We start from the raw sequence: 24900 nt of genomic DNA, 5'->3' as shown, positions 1-24900 counted from the left end.
TTAGGTTTGGGAATTCCCCAAAATTTTGGCAAAAGTTTGCCTGTCTTCTTTAGGTACACTGGGAATTCCCAATTTCTTAATCATTTTATTGTCAAAATGGGAATTTACATTTTTTTTGATACAATTTTAGTCTTTTAGTCTGGGAATTCCCAAAAATTTATGGTACAAACTTGTATGTCTTCTTTAGGGGGATGCCATTCATTTCTGGAATAGCCCAATTTCAGGGATGCCAAACTACATGGATGTGTAAGTTGTTCATTATTGGAGGTATTTATGTTTATACAGTGCTAGGATTTTTGATGGGGAGAAGTGATTCACAGGAATGGGAAGAGGCACAACTTCAGAGACATTTGGAAAGAAATAAAACACATCAAAGCATTATTTCTTTTGTTGTATTTTGCCTTGTGATAAATTTCTGGGGCAAAAAAATGACAAGCAACATAAAAATGATTGTACCCTACAAATATGATTTTCTTTGAGTCAACTTGCGCAATTTAATACCACGTCCACTAGAACTGACTTCACTATCTTGAGGAGGCTAAATAGACTATAGTCAACTACCACTAGGTCATAGTGGAAAGTCGCATATACCAGTCGAGACTATGACTATTTGACTGGGAAATAAATCCTTTTGGAGCCCACCTCCCTTGTGTAACTTTGGACACATTCTATTTAGCATGCAATTGCCTTGGTTCCTTATCAGGCTTTATCCAAATTGTCTGACTGCCTTTCAAAAAGCCAAAAAAAGTGCGCAATTTTCATCAGTACAAAATACAAATTGAAAAAGTAATAATGTTATGTCAGACACCCATCCATCCAGTAATGGTGTAACTATACAGTAAGCAAAAGTAGCAGTCACCCCTGTATATCCTAAATAAAGACAAATGTATCAAAATTAAAACAAGCAGGCCATGTCTGTACTGTTGAGCTCTGATTTAAGACCTTATTTGTTGAAATTGGTTGATAATTAAAAACCTAATGATGACACGAAATAAAAAGTGTACAAATCAATAGGGCATGCAATGTGGCAAACTGCAACTTTTAAATTTGCATCTTCCTTGGGTTTTTGGATCGTTGTGTCTTTATTTCTTGAACAATTTCAACGAATGAGGTCTTAAATTTGAGTTAAAAGATGCAGCTATTGGCCGTTTGTTTCAATTATAACATGTCTGCCTTTGTTTAGGATATACAGGAAGTGAACATAACTGGTACCTTAATTATTTGGCTTACTGTATTATATCATCAGTTGTATCACATAGTGGTGTATAGAAACTGACTATTGTTATTATGTGAATAGACAAAGATAGATTTACATCAATGCAAATTGATAAAAGTAATGATGAAAAAGCCAAAATGAACTTTTTACCTTGCTCTGTGAACAGATAAAGTGTGCAATGTTTGTCAGTATAAATTGAAAAAGTAATAACCTCATGTCAGACAGACATCCATCCAGTAATGGTGTAACTATAATATATCATCAGTCGTATCACATAGTGATGTATAGAAACTGACTATTGTTATGTGGTGAATAGATATAGATAGATTTACATCAATGATAGAAATAATGATGACAGGTGCAACGTTTACAGGAAACGATGAACAGAGAAAGTAAGATATTGATGGTGTCTGCTATAGCTGTGTTCACATTGTCGGACATACGCGCGGCGGCAGGCCCATATGCAGGATATTTTTTAGGGGGATGCTGATTTTGAAAAAGTGGACCTTTTTTTCACAAAAAAAGTGGACTTTCACAAAATTGGACCAAAAAAGTGTTAAAAACATGATTTTTTTGATCGCAACGCTTGCAAAATATTTTGAGACATTTTTAAACTTCGGCAAATTTGGGGGATGTGGCCGCATTATCTAGAATCCATGGGAAAAATACTTGTTTTATTATTTAGTCTGCAACAATCAATGCAGAATTTTCATAAACTTCCTTTTAATATTAAGAGACAAACATTGTTTATTACAGCCCGCTTGTCACGTAATGCACCATGAGTGATTACTAGCGACGCGTAATTGGCCCATAGCTTTTCACTACTATGCTCTGATGTCAGCCTTACACATAAAAGTCTCTCATCAAACAACCAAATTGTATTTAAGTGACACTCGTCAGTCAATTACACACGATGAAGCCGGCATCTTTTCATACTAGACCCCGTTACTCTTGATGATACGTTATCTTATATTCGAGTCCAGGAAGTGTTTAATTACTCTGCGGGTGTATGTGTACTGACATGAATTCCCAAGTGGGAGATACAGGATTGCCAAATCTGTGATTTGGTAGCCCAATTGGGTGACTTTTGAAGAATTTTCTTACAACTTTTGACCATTGCATGTCCCATAAGAAACATAGGAAATAATTGGGTGTCATTTCGACATTTGGCTTCTGTGGCTTCTTTCGACATTTGGCTTCTGTGGCTTTCGGTAGTTTTGTGTCCCATAGCAACCACTGGTTAAGAACAAAAATTGGGTGACTTTTTGATGATTTTATCCACGATTGAGGCTGATATTTATTGGCAACCGTGAGGAGATCTTGACATATGGCTGCGAAAGTGTGAAGTGTTATGAATGGTGTTGTGGTACCTGGCCACAAAATTACCTGAAAATCGCAGCCCTTACCACCACCAGGATATATCTTTAGCATATTATTTTATTGCCCAATTATGGGCATCTTCACGTATAAGTTAGTTACAGTGCAGCCCCTACAGTTCTGTGAGAAAAAGTAATGTCAACTAAATTTGTGGCTCAATGCAGGTGATTTGTAAAGCAGCAAGTAGCTTTGTCAAATAGTAGAATTATTTACTGAAGCAAATTGGACTGTCCCTTTACACAGGTGATATGAAGTAAGAGCATTGCAACACTTCCAAAATTAATTTGATTGAACAAATATGAGAATGTAAGTAGATTCCAATTTTGGACATGGAACAAAATAATGAAACCTAGATAGCATGATGAAATTATCTTTATACATGTCAAAAATACATCCAGATTTTGGTAAAAAGCATCATTTGAAAGTCCCTATACAATATACATTGCGCAAAAGAATTAAGGTACCAGTTATGTTCACCCCTATATAAAACAGACAAATATGTCAAAATTAAAACAAGCAGGCAATACCTGTCCTTTAGGTCTGATTTAAGACCTGTTGAAATTGGTTGAGAATTAAAGAAATGGTAATCTAAAACCTAAGGAAGGAACAAAATCAAAACATCTAATCAATGAAAGCACCACGCTAGTTTTAATGTGCTAATCAATGGAAAGCACAGCGCTAGTATGGTTTGGATTCAAATCAATAGGGCATGCAATGGAGCAAACTGTGAATTTGCATCTTCCTAGGTTTATTGTGTCTTTATTTTTTGAACGATTTCAACAAATGAGGCCTTAAATCCAAGCAGCTAAAAGATGCAGCTATTATACAAATATATACTGCCATGAGAGGTTCTGGTTAAAACGATGGGCCCGAGGTGAGATCAATAGTATTATGATGATCTCAACGAGGGACCATAGTTTTAACCAGAACCTCGAATGAAGGCAGTATATATTTGTTTTATATCCTTCATTCATAGATTTTTTGTTCATTGATTGGTTAAAAGATTACAACTCCACCATGCTGCGAGATAGGCAGGTAGGGCCTATGATGCGCGGTAGGCCGGTTTAGGTGGCTCGCTTGTCATGTTCATGTGTTAGTGGGTTTTAAGCTTACTCATTTGTTCAAGTTGTATCTTCATTCCATTTTGAATTCATTCATAGATTATTTGTACAAATATTAGTGAAAAGATGTAGGCCCTACATGTAAAAAGATTTTCATGTAAATACGAAGGCCATCATGCATCTGGATAGGCCTCCGTACGCACGGCACTAGGCTAGGCATCTAGGCGGCGGCGGTCCAAGACTAGTCTCGCACTGTCAGTGTTTGTTTTTAAGCTTACCATGTCAATATCGCTCTGAATCTGACTGTGTTGGTCTGAAAACATATCCCTGTGCTAGAACTGGTAACAAATTAAATTTAAACAGCTGAAATCATGAATCGTCTTCAGCAGTAGCAGCCCGGCCCACTCCAGGCTTGATTTTATTTCGCCATGTCTGTGTTGTCGTTTCTCGGCAGTGACAAAATATTCTCATAGTCAATGTCGACGTTCAATGTTATTTTTATGCTTTATAGACTGCGACGTGGGTATGCTGCTATCCGTAAATAGTAAATATCCAGAAGCACTATTTACGGCTTGGAGGTACTATTTACGGACGTAAATAGTACTTTTTTCCACTTCCTCACAGAATAGTGTGTTTATTTTTGATCATGTGACACACTTTTAACCAATCAATGAACAAGAATCTATTAATTAAGAAATAAAGGGTAATGCATTATCCTTTACACCCAAATAATGTGTCGAGGCAGTAAAACGTAAATAATGGGTGAGGCGCAGCCCGAACCCATTATTTAAACGCTTTTACTGCCGAGGACACATTATTTTTATGTAAAGGATAATGCTGCACCTATTTCTATTCTATTACCAGAAAATAGTGCAATTTAAAGAGAAATGTCATTTTTGGCACAAATATTTTAAGTTGTTTACTTCAAGGTGGAGCGTGTACGCGTAAGTGACAGCGGGTATCGCTGAAATATTGCATGCGTAACCAAGCGTAATGATGCTGTGCGTAGAATGTGTTACGGCGCTGGACCCATTATTGCAGAATAATGGGCTCTCACGTGACGCGTTTCAACAAATCACAGTGCGCGATTTTGTATAATGGGTCGTGGAGGTAATAGAATGAAGGATATAATGGCTGCTGGTTCCAATTATGACACATCTGTCTTTGTTTAGGATATACAGGGGTGAAAATAACTGTTACCTAAATTCTTTTGCGCACTGTATCCCTTAATCATTATTTTGCATTTCATTTGCAAATTAGAGGAGAATAATTGTGACAGACATTTTGAAATTAAATTTGATTTGAAGGGGCATTTTGTGATGGTAGCATCCTCTTTTCATGTTGTGGTTCAATAGATATCCACAAAAAAAGCTTATTTTCAAAATTTCAGTTGATTTGGACATTGAATTTGCGTAAGTTCTGCATAATTTTGCATGTATTACAGTGCCCTGTGTTGTAATTTCAGACTGTTGACTCGACAGAAAATATAAATCACACAATGCCTTTGTCAACTTAAGAAATGTTATGCACACTAACATTATAGGTTTCTGGTAGTATAAAAATCTCAACTTTGTTGGAATTACCGGGGAGGGGTGAGGCTGTGGATCACTCGGGGGGCACTCGCATAAATGGTCTGTACGCATGCGTGACCAAAAAAACAAGTAAAAGGGGGTATTTTATTAAGGCAAAGGCAAGTTACGCTGCGTGGCCGCATTTATAGGGTCTAAAAAACACTGATTTTCAAGAATAAGGGTAGTTTTCTGAATCTGAACAACTTCTTTAGGGTACCTATTCAAATTGTTGGTAAATTACAAGTCCAAAAAGGGCATTTTTTACTAGCCAAAAACTCACTAGGGGGTAAATGATATATTCAATTATCTTAAGGGCTTAATTTTCTGGTAGGGTAAAACTCGTTTAGGGGGTGTTTGAAAAAAATTTGGTCACGCATGCGTACACTGTCATATTTGAGTGGTCCCCCGGGCTTTAAATACTGTGACATAACATTTTGCAACTCTTATACATGTAGGCATAGACTCTTTCTAGAGTCTATAATGTAGGTATGTGGTGACCACCCCAAATATTGGGAATTATTTACAACTATATGATAATGCATAGACTCTAGAAAGTAATGTATGATGGTCCCATACTCATTACAGCAGATACATGATAGATAATCACCAAGTGCTGATAATTTTAAATATTTTAGAGCCAATTTAAGGTACATTTTACATTGTATATTAAAGAGTCATTAGATTCATTCATATGCACATACAGTATTTCAAATCATCATTTTGTTATTGTAGAATTTTGAATTAATACTTTGTGTTTTCTCATTTTGTGTTTAATTTCTACAGGGTATGGTTGGTCATCATCCTTTTGTAGTGCAAATACACAAGACATGGCAAAACAAAATAAATCTACATATAGGTGAGTACAGCAGAGAAAAGAGAATAAAAGATGTAAGCCCCTTCATCTATCTTCATCTAGATGTGGTTGGTTATTCTACACATTTACCAACATGAAATTAATCTTTATGCCCTTTTTGGTGAAGGGAAGGAAAGAAGGAAGGAAGAAAGAAGATGAAGACGAAAGTTGTTTTCCTTGGTTTAGTTTTGAACCATGGACCCCTCAGGAACTGAGTACAAGAAAGAGGTAGCAACTCATGAGTGTTTCATTATGAGTGCTTGATTGGTTGCACAATCAGATCGCATCGTATGCTTCAGCTCAAAGGCAATTTGTGCTGTAGCCTTTTGTAGTATCCAGGGTGGGTGCAGTGGTTAGAGATAATGGAACTGTGAAAAAAAGTTCTAAAATGGTAGTTTGTACTCCAAACTTTTGTTTTGCTTTTATTTTTGACAAATATATTTCATTTGTTGGAATTTTGATCTGCTGCTGTCTGCTTTCACTGTATGTATCACATTGACAGCTCTGTAACACTACAGGGTCATACAATAAATGCTGCAGCTAAAATGAGACTCTGTTTCTTTGCAGCAATAGAAACCTTGTATAACCTACTTTTAAGGCACCTCAAGATAATCGTGATAAATTTTTCCATATTTTATGCAGTTATGGATTACGCAACACATGGAGACCTTTACACATTATGGCTAGTAGAGGGCGCCTTTTCAGAATCAGCAGCACGTATCTACTCAGCGGAACTTGCCATGGTTGTAGATTTCTTACACAATGCGGGCATTGTATATAGAGATCTTAAGGTGAGTAAGCATAATCACTAAAGTGTCATAGTGTACACATGCACGACCAGATATTTTCAAAACATTGGTCAATAGTGACAAAAGATACCTCAATTAACAGATCGTGCAATTGAGGTATTTCTTGTCACTATCAACCCATGCTGCGCTGAATAGCTAATCAGTACGGGGAAGAAATGCATTGTGGGAAGTGTAAGATTAAGATATCTTCTGGGAAAGAATATTTTTTATTAAATTGCAGATGCTAGAAAGCCTGTTAAATTGTGCTTAAATTGATAAAATAGTTAAACAATATCTAACAAGTCGTTAAGTGAAAATAATATAGGTAATAATGTATCCATTCCATGAGGCACAATGCAAAGTGTGGTTTTCTTTTACCTATTTTCTCCAAAATAAAATCAGAATTTGATATTTAATATGATATGCCTAGGACAACTTGAAATTTAAATTTATTTTAAAAGTATGGAAACTAAATCGCTTCAACCCTTTTAAATTGCATAATGTGGAATATCTGAAATGTGTTATAATAATATGATACATAAACTCATGTAAGTGGAAATGATAAATTACAAAAATAAGTTTTGATCAAATTTCAAATTATGTAGTATTGAAAGCATATTGTAACAACTTAAATTCATAACTTGCAAAAATATGCTAAACACTACAGTTAAGTTACTTACAAAAGAAAATAGTGTTTGAATTCAAAATTGAAAGGAGTATGAAAGGTAATGTAATGATGAATTTCCAGTTCCAAATATAATTTTCCTGCATAAACCTGAAAAAAGTTTGGATATAGGAAAGTTCTGAACCTTCTGAATTGGAAGTCGGCAGAGGAATGATGAAAACTTGATAACTTTATGGAGTCTGGCATGCTGGAGGTTTTCTTGAAGCTTTCTATAGATGGGGCTGCTGTGGTAGTGGGCTCTGCCTGTTCTTGGGAAGATTTAGCCTTTCTTGATATGAATAGAATTTGAACATGGAGTTGGTGATTTCTTCTTAAACTCTGGCAAATGAGCTTTTAATGTAGACTTCTTTATTGATCCCAACCACTTCATTTTAAATTTGGTAAAACATGGCTAAACTATTTCTCTCCCTTCTGACAATGAGAGTGTCCCATCCTGAATAGATTTAGATAAACTTAATAAACAATTTCCCAGAAATATTCAGCTGAAAAAGGTATTACCAGACACTTGACTAAAATAACCATGTCCTTTGAGTTGAGACTGTCCCATCCTGCTATTATCAAGAATAAATTAGCCGAATATTTTACAATGATTTTTTGATGAGGATCAGGCTACGTTTTGATGATCACTTACTTCCCAGATGAAAAAAAGAGCTAAAAGGTTTTCTCATGTCATTTGGTGTCACAATCCAACAGAATATACACATAAATCAAAGACATAATGGATGCCTGCTGATATGTATCACGTGTAACATAAATTTTGTGTGTTGGTGTTATCCACTGCGCTAAGTTTGCATCGGGCTAGCTATACAGAGCATTTGAATTTAAACTGAAATGGCATTGCTTAAGCACAGATTTTTGGAAGGTTTCTGAGGTTATTTCAAAGTCAGCAAATTGACCCTTTGCAATGTCATCTCAAAATTACTATTATTATTATTTTGCAAAACCTCTGTCCTACGCATGCCTTTCATGAGCATAATTATACCATGTACACAATATAAAATCATTGTATAAACAAGTTGTGTAAAAGCATAAAGAAAAGTGTAAAAAACAAAAATGCACTTTTGCACATTTGTGTACATAAAAAACTCATTTCTGGTAGCAAGATGGCAGATCCGAGCAAAGGGTCATTACACGGGAAATCCACCCCAGATGTGGATTATGTTATCTAGATTGGAGTCAGATTTAATGGGATCATGTATCCATATGATGTGTTAAGACAGTCTGGTTGTTACATCCATTTGATACATTGCACATAATGTTGGTTGATTGTACGGTGTAAAGAACAAGATGTGATTTAATGGAACATGCAGTGCCATCACAGTAAATGGGTCGTTTCGTTGAGCGAAAGCATCTTTCATTTTTGCACTTATTATTCTCACCTATATGAACAGTCTATGCAAAATTGTATTCAGTGCTTGAAATTTATTGAAGCCACAATCTTCAGCACTTGTGTTTCAAAACCTACCGGTCCCTGTGAATATTCATTGGCCCAAACTGATATTGTAAAATTTGAATGTTACACTGGTCCACATTTTGTGACACTTTGTAAATCAACAAGTAGTAGTGCCATGGATTGATGACTTGATAGAGACCTTCACCATGGTCTAGCTGACTTTAGTATTAAACTATGATGCAATTGTATCAGTTTCGCCATCGAGCAATGATTAAAGGAGGAAATAAGACAAGTGATTCTGCCCAGGAATTTAACCCAGGACCTCTGATTTACGAGACCAGCGCCTTAACCACTTGGCCACAGGAGCTTCATGAAATACGGCACCAGACAGTGGATATTTTCCCATATTTCGTGAACAAACAAGGGGTAACTAATAGTATTTAGTGCTTGAAATAAGCCATCGTCTTCAAGGACCATTGAGCACTTGGGTTTCAAAATCTACTGACTCCCATGAATATTCATGGGCCCAAACTGATATTGTAAAATTAGAATGTTACACTGGTCCACATTTTGTGACACTTTGTAAGACTTCGGACTTGCAAATCAACAACAAGTACAAGTAGTGCCATGAAGTGATGATGAAGATAGAGTCCTTCATCATGATCTAGCAGACTTTAGTATTAAAAATTCACAGGCCCTATGGGCCCTTAACCCTAACCCGCCTAAGTACTACAAAATACTACTTGATATATGCGCTGTTCGTGCATGCATCCCACGTGGTGTGATGACGCAATCGCCCTAAGTGATATATAGGCACGGTTTCGCTGGCCAGCGAAGCCCAAGACCTGTGGCAAAGTGTCGCCGACCGAGTGCTTGGCATGCGAGGGGTCTGGGGTTCGAATCCCCCCCAGAGCAAACAACTTCTTTCCTTCTTTTCTCTCTTTATTCTTTCCTTCTTTCCCTTCCCGTCGCCAAAAAGCCCTTAGGGGGTTAGGGTTAGGTTACCACTATCGAAACTCAGTATAGGCTTCCTTAACCCTAACCCGCCTAAGTACTACAATATACTACTTGATATATGCGCTGTTCGTGCATGCATCCCACGTGGTGTGATGACGCAATCGCCCTAAGTGATATATAGGCACGGTTTCGCTAGCGAAGCCCAAGACCCGTGGCAAAGTGTCGCCGACCGAGTGCTTGGCATGCGAGGGGTCTCGGGTTCGAATCCCACCCAGAGCAAACAACTTCTTTCCTTCTTTTCTCTCTTTATTCTTTCCTTCTTTCCTTCCCGTCGCCAAAAAGCCCTTAGGGGGTTAGGGTTAAGGAAGCGTTTTGGTGGCCTTGCAGTTATTTTCATGGACGTTTGGCCCGAGCACTGACAGTATTATATGGTATATAGCATAGACTTGTGTATCACATCAGCAAAAAACAGATGTCATTAATTGCCTGCAATTAGTTTATTCTAGTTGTGTTCACATTGTCGGCACAAGTTTGCTGGTAGTAGCAGTAGGCGCTGCCAGGAGTAGTGGCAGTGTGAACGATGGTCAGCGTAAGTTCCACCATTCGTACGTCCGACGATTTACTCCTGACAAAAGTCAGGAGTAGCGAGCTGGTGTAACCTCCGCCAGGCGTAAGTTGCAATGTGAACGCTGCTACTCCTGGCACCCGGTGTAAGTTTGACCTTTTATTGGTTGGAACTAAGACATTACATACTGCGTAGTTGACTAAGGTCATGGAAACACCGGAAGTGGTAGCCGATGTTTACGCCGACCAGAAGTGAATGCTTGGTGGAACTGGTCGGCGTAGTGCTAGGAGTAGGCTAGGTGTGGACACGCGGTAGGAGTAGCGAAAATATTTGTGGAATTTTTATCAATGTTAGCGTAAGCTTACGCCGGGTGTAACTCAAAATGTGAACATGACTTCTGAGAATACTGATTATGAGGGATGACGCTCTGATTACTAGGCTGGGTAAATCATATCAGGGCTGATATTCATAAAACCACGCTAGGCCTAGTTGACAGCTAAAATTGACTTTAGCAAGCTGCTAAGCCTAGCTGATTGCTAATTCTTATTCATAAAACCCAGTTAGAGTTAGCAACATTCTAAAATTTTGCCAAAACTTAGAGTTGATCTGGGGCAGCGCTAAGTCACTAGTTGACAACTAGTCAGTCTGCATTTGGACACCGTGACTGACAACATGGCTCGTAGAATCATGGAGCTTGTTGAACTTCGTCGTCAAATAAGGAAAGAACGCGTCTTCCGAGACAGGAGAAGTCCATTGGACTTCTTTGACGATGACAAGCTTTATTCGCGATATAGATTTACCCGTGGATACATCATGTACATTGCTGACTTACTCGCCCCAGACATTGAACATGATACTGCAAGAAACCATGCTCTGCTACCATATCAGCAATAATTATTACTTATTGCCTTGCAATATTACTCTACTGGAACTTTCCATTGTGTAGTTGGAGATCCCCTACAAGTGTCTCAGCCTACGGCAAACAGAGCCATCCATCGCGTCACTAATGCATTATGTAGAAGACTAGGTGACTTTGTTAAGTTCCCGATCAGAATAACATTGATGAGATTAAGGATGGCTTCTATAATATGAGACGCTTCCCTGGAGTCATCGGGTGTCTGGACGGGACACACATCTGGATAGAGCCCCCTCATGAGGATGGAGTAGACTATGTAAACAGAAAAGGTTACTCGTCCATCAATGTGCAAGTAATATGTGATCACAGAGGAAAACTGACCAACATTGTTGCTAGGTGGCCAGGGTCTGCTCATGATAGCAGAATCCTGAGAAGCAGCCAAGTCTGGGACAATATGGAGGCGCATATGGTTGACGGATATATCCTTGGAGATAGCGGATATCCCTGTCGCAACTGGCTGATGACACCCCTCCTGAATGCACATACTGCTCATGAACGACGCTACAATGCAGCTCACAAAGGCACTTTCGGTATTGGTGGAGCAGACCATTGGGAGATGGAAACGTCGGTTCCATCTAATGCATGTGCAGAGTCGCATGAGAGATCCGGAATCCACTTGCAAAGTAATAGCAGCAACAGCGGTCTTGCACAACATTGCAGTAGACAGAAATGAGCCACTGCAGGCTGACAGGCAACCTGGAAGACCTCAACCTGCACCACTGGACTACGATGGTGCACTCAATGGACCAAGAGCAAGGGCAGCGCTTATTGCCTACAGGTTTTAAAGCAGCTTTACAATTCAAAGCAAAATCCATGAAAGTTACATTAACCAACTAAGAACACTGACTCTTAATGATTTTGAACTAAGTTTGACATGATTTATTGTTTTAATTTCATATTAACTATTGTCAATTAAAAAAAATAATGTTCTCAGAATATTCTGTTTCTGAGGTCTTCAGTGTGTTTTACACATAAGAAACTGTCTTAAAAACACACAACAAATTTATATATATATATATATATATATTTTGGAGACATGTTACCAATGTTCTCTTTGGTAAAGATGCATGACTTATTTTCAATAACAAATTATATGTCAATTTGATAAAGATAAATCATGCTTGGCTTTTGTCAGGACAACAAGCAAGATATATCATATGCTATTAAATTATCTAATATTATTTACAGAGTGTTGCTCATGAAGCTAAATGAGCAGCGTTAAGTGGATGCATGTTGTTTTCTATTTGATGAAGCAATATAGTATGTATAGTATGTTTTTACAACAAACCAAGGACTTAACATGTATATGAACTTTACTTGTTCAGAGTATCTTTTTTAATTTAATATGTTGATTTTCAAAAATAAGTATCATTGTAAAAGTACAGCAGACGTGCATCCACGAAAACTCCAAAGTCCATGTCTTGATTGACATCTGAATCAAAACTATTCCAAGGATCATCTTCACTACATCACATTGAAATTTCAATGCCCATTTTAAAACTAAAGTGATAGAAAACATGTGGGCATATATGTTGCCGCTGCATGGTTACGGTACCCTTCCAACGGTTTATAAGTTAAACAAGGTTTGACCAGATGAGTCTTGGCTTGCAGCAGGTGTGTTATCCAATTGTCGCTGTAATAGAGCAATTTCCAGCTTTAGTTTCTGTTGTTTCAGCAGCAGGTTCTCCTGTTTGAGTAGTGCATTTGAACGTTCTATGTCAATGAGAGCACCAAAGGATTGTTGCTGCTTGGCCTTCTTCTCTGCTGCAGTCTCATCCTTGGGTGGTGCAGAGGTTGATGGTTGGTCACTTTTCAGATCGTCAGCATCATCTTCTTCATCATCTATTAAATAGAACAGACAAGCAAACATTATGTATTATTACAATTTACACAGGGGAAATGTAAAATACACCTATTACTTGAAAAAAATATATCAAATTTGCATGTTAATATTTGTATGTCATGTACAATAAAGTAAAATATTTAAAACCCAACAATTTTAGTAGTCCATATTCTCTCCAGAAACCATTCGAAGTGTTCTTTTCTGTGAATGTATATAATAACCATAGATGTGTTGATCACATTCAATCAGGTGATTTTAAAATGACCACAAAATAATTTTTGATGATATGAAGAAGTTATTTACTCACCTAAGTAGTCATCGCGAGCCATTGATGTTTCCTCATCTGTCTCCTCTTCTTTACTTTTCTTAGACAGGCCTCCTGATTCCATACCATCGAGTCCCTTGAATCTAGGGGTGTCTGCACAGAGATCTATAATCTTCTGTGCAGCAGGACTTGATCCTTCGGTGGCTTCCCTCCACCCGTTGCCGTTTTGGCTTTCTTTTGAGAGAGAGGAGTGCTTCCCTTCCTTCGGTTTTCAACTTGCTGAGTTTCTCCTTCAAATTTGTGAGCGACCTCTCAACAGCAAATCGCGATTGGTGTTGCCTGAGGATGTCATCCCATGCCTCTCTCTTCTTCGATTTGTGTTCGCATCTTTGTGCTTTGCATCAATTATTGACTTAAATTCTTCATATTTATCGCTAAGAAATAGAGCTTCAACTTCCGAGAAGTTGTTCTTTCTCGGACGCTTATTTGAAGGCTTACTCATGGTGGAAATTTTGTTATGATTTGCCGTAACAACCTTGTAGGCCTATATAGCTTACAAAATACACATGTAATTTTATTAACGAAATCTCAATGAAGTCCATCAGCAATGAGTCATTACATTTTGATCATTTTGACTGTGGTTCAGAGCTCAAGTATAATAGACATGTATTATATAAGCCTATTGTATTAGATGTTACACAACTGTTGAAGGCCATAGCACCCAAAACACCCAAATAAGTTATCAGCTAAATATTTCTAGTTAATAGCTAGTTAGCAAAGTGTTTAGCAAGGTTTTATGAATAAGAAATTAGTTGATTGCTACGTAGCTATCAACTAGTGGATTTAGCATCTTGCTAAGCACTAGTTGGTTGCTAATTTAGCAAGGCTTTATGAATATCGGCCCAGGTACACTATGTGATCTCATATGCAAATTAGATTGGCTGCAGAAGTCCTCAGAAATAATTCCAGTCCAACAGACAGCAATTACCTGCTTGCATTGACAATATTTACCTGAGTATACAAACCAGAATATGATTGAGGCAAGGAAATGCTAAAATTGAAACAATAGAAACAAAGCATTGATGTTTCTTTTCTTTCATATCCAAAGTCAAGATTTTGTCATTCAAGTAGCTACATTGTGAAGTGAAATGCACAGAACAAACAATTCTATTTGTAGACAGAGCGTTCAGATACAAACCTTGATATATCCTATGGCTGCATTGTATATTATTTGTATTAACTCTCTTCACGCGGGTGTCGACTGCAGACGACAAGTTTCAATTTTTTTTTTAATTCAAAAATTTCAGAAATGTAAATTTTCATGACCATATTTGGAATCAGCATGAAAAATGCATTAAAATGAGTACAAACACGCTTAGTATTAATCCAGTAAGTTCTTAAGATGGCTCTTGATATTTTGAGAAAATATTTCAAAACTTGAACTTTTTCCATTGAAGCGCATGGCTAGCACGCAGAGCATTAATATTGAGCTAACTGGTGCTTGATCTATTCTTTTGGTTGGCTGGCCTGTGCCTGATACATTTTCTGAGATATTCATTTTACGTATTTGAAGAAATCCTTTTTAGATGGAGAAGCAGAAAAATCCTTTTGATGTCATGACAGTATCTGCAGCTGGAGAGGGAGGGTTCCTTGGACCAAAGCGCTCAACTCACCGCTACCCGTCCCAAGTCAGGGGCAGTTGTTACTAGTAGACTGAACTGACAACACGATGTAGTATAACCTGGGCTTGATAATACCAACATCTTCCACGACTGTATACATCCTTAAAAAATGTTGCTGCAGATCAAGCCAGGTAGCGGCCACACCCGGCCATGGTTTTCAATCATCCTTTTTTGTAATGAGATTCCTTAAATGGCTGATTATGGATGGCACTAAGTAGGCCTACAGTATATCCCTCTGTTGACGGAACCACAGATGTTCCAGTGCGGGAGATTTAATTTTTTCAATCAATTCGTGATTGTGTATTGAAAACCACTGTTGCATACAATTCTGGATAGCACACTACTAGTAACAAGTAATTGATGGCAGCCTCCGACCTTGGGACACCGCAGTTTTACGTTGGGGACACCGCAGTGATGGTCTAGTCGGATTGGTGTATACAGTAAAAATAATAATGATAATAATAAAGAATAATAAATAAAACTATATCAATAACGATTTTAATGCAAATAAATATAACACAGAGCAGCATTTAGTGTATATTCCGTTTGCACCTGAACTCTTGAGATGGAGAGTTCAATTACCTGCATGCATGTCTTTTTCGGTTCTAGATCTGAATGTACAAGTCAGGAATGTAAAGTAGGCAAGCAATGCTAACTATGTTTAATGTGTCTGTCTGCTTGCATGACACATGGGATACAGTCAAGCAAATGGTACTGTTAGTCGCATTTTACTCATTTTGAACTTTCATTTCATATATCTGTCCAATTTAACAGGCTATAATCTGCTGAAAGCTTCATCAAAATTTGACTCAAAGTGGCATTCGTGTTGCAGACAACACTTTATATAGAAAAGTTTGAACATTTTTTAGCAATAAAGGCTAATTGTGTCACATGAGTTGCCAAACCCGTGATTTGTGAGCCCAGTTGGGTGACTTTTGAAGATTTTCTTTGTGACTGTTTCCTATCTCACTCCCATAGAAACCAAGGGGCCAGAAATGGGTAAGAAGAAATGTGTGACTTTTCACGATTATTGATCCCTGTGATTTTTGGTAGTTCTGTGTCCCATATTAAGCAATGGTGGTAAAAAAATGGGTGATTTTTCGCAATCGGCGGTCACAATTTCACGCCAGTAGCCAGGATTTTTTTGTGGAGTTCGGATTTTCCAAATGCAAACCTTTTAAAGCGAAATCTTATAAGCTGACCATTAGCCCCTCTACAATTGATTTTTGGAGCCTATATTTTAGATAGATTTGACAGAAACATACATTGTATTTATCTAACAGTTCTACATCTCTGGCCCAATTTCGCTAATTCTTTACCATAAAAGCAGACCTTTGCTGATATTTGGGATGGGGGGGGGGGTGCATCGTGAGCAAACAGGTACTTTTTGGTGAGGAGGAAAGAAGGAAGGAAGAATGAAAGACAGAAGAAGAAGAGAAAACTTTTTTGCCCAGGTGCGGTTTTGAACCATGGACCCCTCAGTTGCCAGGGACATGCATGGGAATACCTTGCTACAGGGGTCTACCCTGGCCGGCCAAGCTTTCTGTGCCTATATGACTGCTTGCATGATGACACAATCGCATCACATGGGATACCCACCGTTGCAGATGCTTTGTGAAGTGAACTTTTGTGAGGTTTAGTTTGATTAGGGTTAGTTAATCATATAGGAGATTAATAAGGGAAAAGGTGTTAATAAGGGGAAGATTGGTAGGATTTTTGGTGACTTGACCTGCCATTTGGGCTGCATAATGTTCGGCTACCCTGTGTATGTGAAGCAGTCAATTGTGATTTCATCTGACAGGTGAAGGGACACTACTGTAAAAGTGGACATTTTCATGCCACATTTATTTTCCTGCTTTTGGCGTTTCAAGCTGGTACCTGGAAAATAACAACACGCAATTATTCCAAATACATTTCCTTTGTGTATAGGTTAATATAACAAAACTTAGAATCGTTAATTTAAAAACAAGGGAAACGGTTCATATGTTGAAATGCGTAAAACAAATAATTGTACGAACATTGCCACTTTTCAGTATAGTTATGGCTTCTGTGAAATCATTAGGATGTCAAACATTCCTATCTGCTAAGATGCAATTCTTTAAATCCAATATGCTTATACATGTGAATGGGTATGGGTATATTGCATTACATTTATTACATTAACCAACACTTATATAGCGCCTTTACCGCTGGATTCAAAGCGCCTTTACCGCTGGTATAGCAAGCCATTGGGGCCCATTACGTATTGCGGCAATGCGTTGCCTTCCAAAGCAACGCATTGTTTTCATAGCGCAACTCATGAGGTGAGCAACGCATTGTTTATGTTGGCCCATCATCTCAACGCTTTCAAGAGCCGTGAGTTTGATGGATATATAGCTGTAGCCCTGTGTTATACATCGATCTGCGTGTGTGTACGATTCTCCTATATAAGATTTGCTGTGATTTGTGCTCTTCACAACATGCTCTAAAATGAAAGCAACACATTGCTTTGGGCCTTCTATTGAGGAAGAAAACTAAAATTTTCATCAGTTTTAATAATAAAATAAATGGAAACATTATTACAAAAGAGGGTTTCTAGGCTAATACGTGTGTAATGTGATGTTGCATTTACCAATAATGAGATCAGTAATTATTCACATCTAAGAACAAACATGCGCGGAAGCTCAAAAGAAGTTTATCACTTTTTTTATAAATAATATTTCATTTTTTATAAAAAAAGTATTGCTCTGTAAACACTATCACAATCTTGATGTGAAAACAATGATTTTTAGGCCAATACATGCTAAACGTGATGTTGTTGCATACCATAGCATAACATGATTTGTCGATTCTAAGAATAATCTTGCGCCGCAGCTCAGGGACATACATCACTTTGTTTATAACAAGAACTTGAGAAGTATTATTATACAAAGCTGAAACACTATCCCAAACTCATTATAAAGAGAATAATTTCTGGGCGTATACGTGTGTAACATGATGTTGTTGCATGCCATTGATGACATAATTAGTCAATTCTAAGAACAGGTAGTTGGGTGACATTAAAATCCAGTAATGCATGCCAACAGCAGCTGTCTAATTGTCTTATTATGATCTCAGAATTGATGAATAATTCAGCTTGTCATTAGAAAACCTCTCCAGAAAACATGATTGTGACGCAAAAAAAAAAAAGGTAACATGAAAAATTGGAGGGTATGTTAGTTAATTTTGTTTGTTTTGGTTTGTTTTTCCACTTTATTTGTTTAGTTCAGTACTAAAATGACACAGTTCGTAGTATTGGACTTGTTGTAAAAGAATAGCCAAAATTGCTCAAAATATGAATAAATGAAGATTATGTTTATATATTTTTTATTAAACAGTTAAGATTCAAGTTGGCATGCATGTGTAAACAATACAAATTTTCTAAAATAAAGTCTCAACATTTATTTCAAAAGACCATACATAATGATTGTAACTTTTAAGTACCTTTAACACATTGATGACATTATTACCTCTTGTTAAAATTTGGTGGTCATAGCTGCAGTTTGTGGCCCTCACGGACTTAGCGAGCTGTAGCGCGAGTAACCTCTCTGGATAATACTAATAGCAACAGAGCCCGAAAGTAGTGCTAGGTGGTTACTGACTAGCTGCCAAATACCACAAAGAAAAAAACAGATGCATCACACTTATGTTAACTACAAACTGATATCAGCTTATTGCTCTCTTTTTATTATTCATAATTTGTTGTACTTTTAGACCTCAAATTTCAGCTGTATAAACCATAATATTTGATGTATATACCAGTTCCATGCTTAATTCATTGCAATAACTTACACCCAATGTTTCATTTTCCCCACAGATGGAGAATATATTACTAGACCATGATGGTCACATCAAAGTGACTGACTTTGGGCTTTCAAAATGGCTCAAGAAAGACAACAGAACTACCACAATATGTGGCACATTACAGTACATGGGTAAGTAAAATACACTCATCTACTCTAGGTTCCAGAGTAAAAATAAGTACAGCTTGTCTGTACGCAGTGCGATAATACTCATACATATGAGGGAGGCACTTATAAGGAAGAAGAAGAAGAAGTGGCAAGTGTAGGTCTACTGGTGGTTTATCATTACTAGATTTACACAAATTTGCACACAATACACTGCAAAAACAGAATGGTGTTTAGAAAGTTAATGTGTAGCACGTAAACACTTTAACATTTAGATACTAAACGCATTGCATATGATTATGTGTTTAGATGTTTAATATCAAAACATTAAATTGTTAGACCTTTAGACATTTATCTTTCTAAACACCAATCGGTCCTCCATTTCTAAACACTGTTCTTGCCATTTCTTTTTATTAACATATTACTATAGCAAATGTTGTTCAGTATTATGAAAATGTGAGGGAAAAATACAAATACACACACATATTCAGGAGTGTTTTGATCATTATTTCAAATTACTTAAAGATATGAAATTAAAGATGTAAAATAAAGTGTACACAGTTTTTTCAGAAGTTTAAATTCGAAAGAAGTTGAAGTGTTTATAAAGAAGTGTTTTTCCCTATGTCGTTAAATTACAATGAATGGGTAGGTCTAGATGCTGTTCATCATATACATGTTTTCCGATCATATTTAAAAGCAAAGATCAATCACAAAGCATACTGCTGCTCAAAATGTTCCCAAATTTAGTGCAGAAATGTGATGCGTTATTGGGTGTATCAATCATCTTATAAGTTCATGATGTGATTTTAATATTGATTGATTATTTGGGCGAAACATAGGAAGCAGGGTGTCTGCTTTTCGATAGTGATTTTGCAAATTCCATTGTGTTGGTAGATCACAGAATTATTCTATCAATACTCTGGCTTTACTTGTACACTTTGATGAGTATATTAGTTAGTCTATTTAAAAAATTTGGCTTTCTGACAATGATGTTATCATTTTTGAGAAGCCTATTTTAAAATCACCATGACCAAGCAAAATTTATAATATTATGCATTTTATGCACTTGAAATTTCAATCAGAAATTGAAAGAAGAGACATTATCTGTTTTAATGTTCACAGAGAGAGAGTTCCAATCTTTTGCACCAGCAACGCAAAATCGTCGATTACCGGCAACATTGATTTAGGTACCAGGAGACAAATTGAATCCGCCAGAGATCTTAAGAGTGTCTGGGGATTTATCCCCCAATATTTTGCCAGGGGGATGCTCCATACAATCATCCCCCCCCAATGTTGACGCCTGAATATAGGTGTCTGACCAAATTAACCTCATATTTGCCCATTTTAGCCCCAAAAGTGCAAATTTTCGCGTGCTTCGCTCGCATTTATTCCACTTCATGCACCACATTTCATCAGTTTAGCTTCAAAATAGCAAAATTTTTCGCGCGCTTCGCGAGCATTTGTAACATCAACTTATTCTGTCGCCAAAAGGTGCTGGATTCACTATTCGTCAAGAATTCTTTTTCAACACCATCCCCCCCAATGTCAAAAAGAAATCTACGCCACTGATAGAGTCAGTTGATTGGAAATGTATTGAAGATCTAGATTGTTCAGTGACTTGAAAATGTATCTTGAGATTGAGCTTCTTCAAGCAAAGCTAATTAAAGTGGTGTTTTTCTCAGTTTTACCCCAGAAATTCATAGAAAGTTCTCCAAATATTCAAAATCGCAGAATATCATTCAAACTTAAAGCTCAGTGCAGTTAATTTTCATGAATTTTCATTAAGTTCATCCATATATAACATTCTATATAACACCCATATTTTGTTGAATAATGAAAGTAATGAATATTGAAATAGATGCTTTGAGTAGTTGTTTTTTAAAAGTATGTTACATGCAATAAACCCAGAATTGGTCTATAGTATATAGAGCTTTCGATGGATTCCTCCCACACGCTTGGATAAGGGTCTTATTCACATCATATTACTTGTTTCCAAGGACATGTTGATGTATAAAATATTTTATATAAAACAGATTAATACAAAAATCACTGTATCAAACCACCTGTCTGATGGCAATGTCATGTGCGTGCTTTTGTGTCTTCCTTGCGCATGTGTATGCTGGATATCAGTTCCAATCAGAATCCATTGTTAAAGGAAGATGACTTGATATTTTTGGAAAATGGAATTCTTAAAAATTGATGTATAACATAAAATGTTGTCACTTTTAAACATTCATGTAAAAAGATCTAAACCTTTTGTTTTGGAGCCGAGAATATTTTGAAATCAAAATACAATTTTAACTTTATCGTTCATTTTCCCTGTAAAATATTGAATAATTGATAGAGGAAATACCCGCAAATCACATATTTAAAGGGGGGTAACCCTATTGGTTTTGGATATGGATTGTCTTTAAAATTACATAATAATATCAAATATCGCCTCCTTTATGCTGCTTTGTGAAAAAACGAGAGCATTTTCAGCGTAAATGTGAATAAATAGCCAAATTTGCAATCCAATACCTTGGTATACGTGAATTGCATTCTGGGCAGGCAATGACGAATGCTGACATGCTGTACAATGCCCGGCCCGTATTGAACGGAAAATGTTTTTATTTTCGCACCGCTTTCAGAAAAAAAGGAAACAAAATATATTTCCCTTGCAATATGTACATTTCAAATGAATATAAAAAAGTTTGGGTAAAATGGAGAGGAAAAAAACCTTCCGAGACCGGTTTTGAACCGGGTACCTCTCGGTAAAAAACAAACGCGCTAGTCAATTGAGCTATTCAGCACACCACGCTTACTCTTGCCGCTTTAATAACTATATACGGCAAACCGCTCCTCAGCAGTTAGTGTGGTTCGCTTTTTCACAGAATGTGTATGACGCTAAACCAAAGTAGCTGTTGCTGTGACTGATATTTCGTTTATAATTCCCTCCCAGAATTCCAAAGTATTTACCATTGTTTACAAACTGGTATACCTGTAAAAACCGCTGTGATTCATGATTTCTCCGAAAATACATCGACTTGGAGCGTCAAATTTCAGGATAGTAATGAGAAAATAGTATCTATTATGTGATACCAAAACCTCATCAACAATGAAAAAATCGGGGATGATGCTGTCGATCGGGTTACGGACCTTTAATATTTTTATCTGTGATTGGATTAACCATATCTTTTCTATCCATGAGGTTATGAATGAAGTTTAACCAATGTTAGGTATGATTTTTTGTAACCAACCATTGTTTTGATTACCTATTAACCAACAATTGGTTAAAAAGGCAATTTGACAACTTGTTAAAATTAGCCTCTTAAACCAAAATATATGGGAAGCACGGTGGCCCAATGGTTAGGGCGCGAGCTTCATGATCGGAACGTTGGGGTTCGAGCCCCACCATGGCCAGTGTGTTGCGTTTTTGAGCAAGATAGCTTAATGCCCAATTGTTTCACTCCACCCAGGTGTAAAATGGGGAGCGGCTGGGGGTAATCACAATCTAAGTCGCTGAGAGTACCTGCGCATCAGTTGCAGACTTGGTGAAGCGGAAATGATTCTGATATATCCTAATGGCAACGGAATAATTGTTGAAGTGTGCTGATAATTAGCCCATGCCTAGCTGAAGCGCACGTTAAATCAAACAACATTTTTTTTATTTATTTATTTATATTGTTGGTTACCATGTGAGCAACACAATGGTTGCATTGGTTAAACTTAGCCAACAGTTGGTTAATAAATCATTGGGTAAATTGTTTTAACGAACACACTTTTTGATTTTTAACAAGTATTTTTGAGAGTGCACATATGTAGGCCGTTTGGTGAAAATGCATAATTATATGATTTGGATCTTATTATTGTCTTACTTCCTGCCAAGGTGAATCGTTTCAACTACGTTATTAATTTAATACCAGGCAACTTTCTTGGAATAATATCAAATGCATGCAGCCTTCATCATGATCATACTACCAAGACATTTTTATGAACTGACACAGTTTCAGGTTATTTCTTTCATATTGTTTTTAACCCCTTCAGCACCTTCACGCATTTCCAGTTATATATCAGCCAATACTCAACCATTTATGAGCCATGCTACCAGTACAAGTCTGACTTTGTGTTTCTTCCAAAACTTTTGAATGAACTTTAGCAATATTGAGGCATAGATATGACATGTTGAAGCCACAAGACTGGTAAATTCTGATCATGTAGTCCACATGAGCCCAAATCATAAGCCAATATAAGACCCCTTGAGCAATATTACCTGTGACGGCATGCCTTCTTGCACAACATACACTCACTTGCCGTCGCCTGCATTTCACTCTGGGCTATTTTGTCAATCATACGGCAAAAAATGTTTCAATCTAACAAAGTCGTCTGCTGCATCTAATTGCATGAATGTTTAGCTTGTGCTACCACATGGGCAGGGTTGCTAGGATTTTTCAGACCAAAATTTGAATTATCAGCATAGCGATGATTCGATAACTTTCGAAAATCAACAACATAAAAGGAATTTGCCATATTATGTCTTGAAACTTGCAGAAGTAGCCCAAGTTTTGGGAAGGCATGGTGTCATTTTCTGAGGTGCTGTTGGGGGCACTCAATACAAATGACCATACATGGATGTGCCGCAAAATAGGCGCAAATGTGTTTCAGGCTGTGGTATCTCTGGTATAGGCCTAATAAATGTTGCCTTTTTGGCCCATTTTGAAATTTTGTAAAAATTATGTTTAATTTAGCCTAAAATGGTCAAAATTAATATAAATATGGGTCCACTTTTAGATTTTCGGAAGCAAACCAAACTTGAGCACCTGCCAGGGTCTTAGCTAGGATTCGACAAGTTTCCGTTAACTGCCAGTCCAAAATTTTAACGTGAAAACATAAGCAGACATCTGCCCTATCTGGGGTTCAGTCACTTCAAATAGCGTTTGTTACAGCCTTCATTTGTTAGTCTGGTCTTGTTTTGAGTTCACATAACTTATACAAGCATTATATTTAGAATTTAGCATTTGTCGCAGCCATTATGTCCCAAACTGCCTGTCCAAAATGATGGGTTGATGGATGGTTAGCTAACACCCTGCCCCGGCATGGTTTGTCCTATTTGTGTAGTAAAGCACTGCATTGCACCACTGAGCATGAAACTGTTATTGTTTGTTCATCCATTGCAGCCCCAGAGGTCTTAAACGAAGAAGTCTATACACATGCAGTTGACTGGTGGTCACTAGGGGTAGTGTTATTCATCATGTTGGTTGGCAAGTACCCTGTAGACGGAGCTAAGAATCATCATATGATGTATGGCAGAGTTCTAGACAGTGACTATCATCTACCTAGTCATATAAGTGAAAACGCTGTTGAAATTACACTCAGGGTAAGTTATGGAATGTGGAATGGTACTACACGGGTACTCCCGTACTGTATAGTGACATACTTAGTGACGGTGTACCTGTGCAGGTGGCCCTTATAGGAATCTTGTAGTGTAGTCATATAAGTGAAAATGCTGTTGAAATTACACTCAGGGTAAGTTATGGAATGTGAAATGGTACTACACTGGTACTACCCTGGTACTGCACAGTATGTACTTAGCGACGGTGTACCTTTGCAGGTGGCCCAATAGGAATCTTGTAGTTTAGTCATATAAGCAAAAACGCTGTTGAAATTACACTTGTTGTAAGTTACTTACTTTTAGTGGCATAACTATGATTTTCAGGGGGGGCAAATGAGTACCAGGAGAGGCAAATGGGTGCAAGGAGAGTTTGGTATTGCCTCAATTTGAACACAAAATCTGCTATGTACCAGTGGCGAATTTCTTCAAAA

The 24900-nt window shown here is 37.3% G+C and overlaps 1 protein-coding gene across 1 annotated transcript in view; it reads left to right on the top strand.

Annotated features, from left to right (window-relative positions):
• LOC140163915 (ribosomal protein S6 kinase-related protein-like) overlaps nt 1-24900 on the top strand; it is a 173181-nt gene that overhangs the window by 144346 nt on the left and 3935 nt on the right. The window contains exons 5-8 of the mRNA XM_072187220.1: nt 6009-6081; nt 6721-6869; nt 19008-19125; nt 24255-24454. Of these exons, the coding sequence (XP_072043321.1) occupies nt 6009-6081; nt 6721-6869; nt 19008-19125; nt 24255-24454 (540 nt within the window). The remainder of the gene's footprint in view (nt 1-6008; nt 6082-6720; nt 6870-19007; nt 19126-24254; nt 24455-24900) is intronic.

This window comes from Amphiura filiformis, chromosome 11, assembly GCF_039555335.1.
Source record: "Amphiura filiformis chromosome 11, Afil_fr2py, whole genome shotgun sequence".
Classification (NCBI taxonomy): domain Eukaryota; kingdom Metazoa; phylum Echinodermata; class Ophiuroidea; order Amphilepidida; family Amphiuridae; genus Amphiura; species Amphiura filiformis.
The sequence above is the reverse complement of the archived record's forward strand: the minus strand, read 5'-3'. Positions and strand labels throughout refer to the sequence as shown.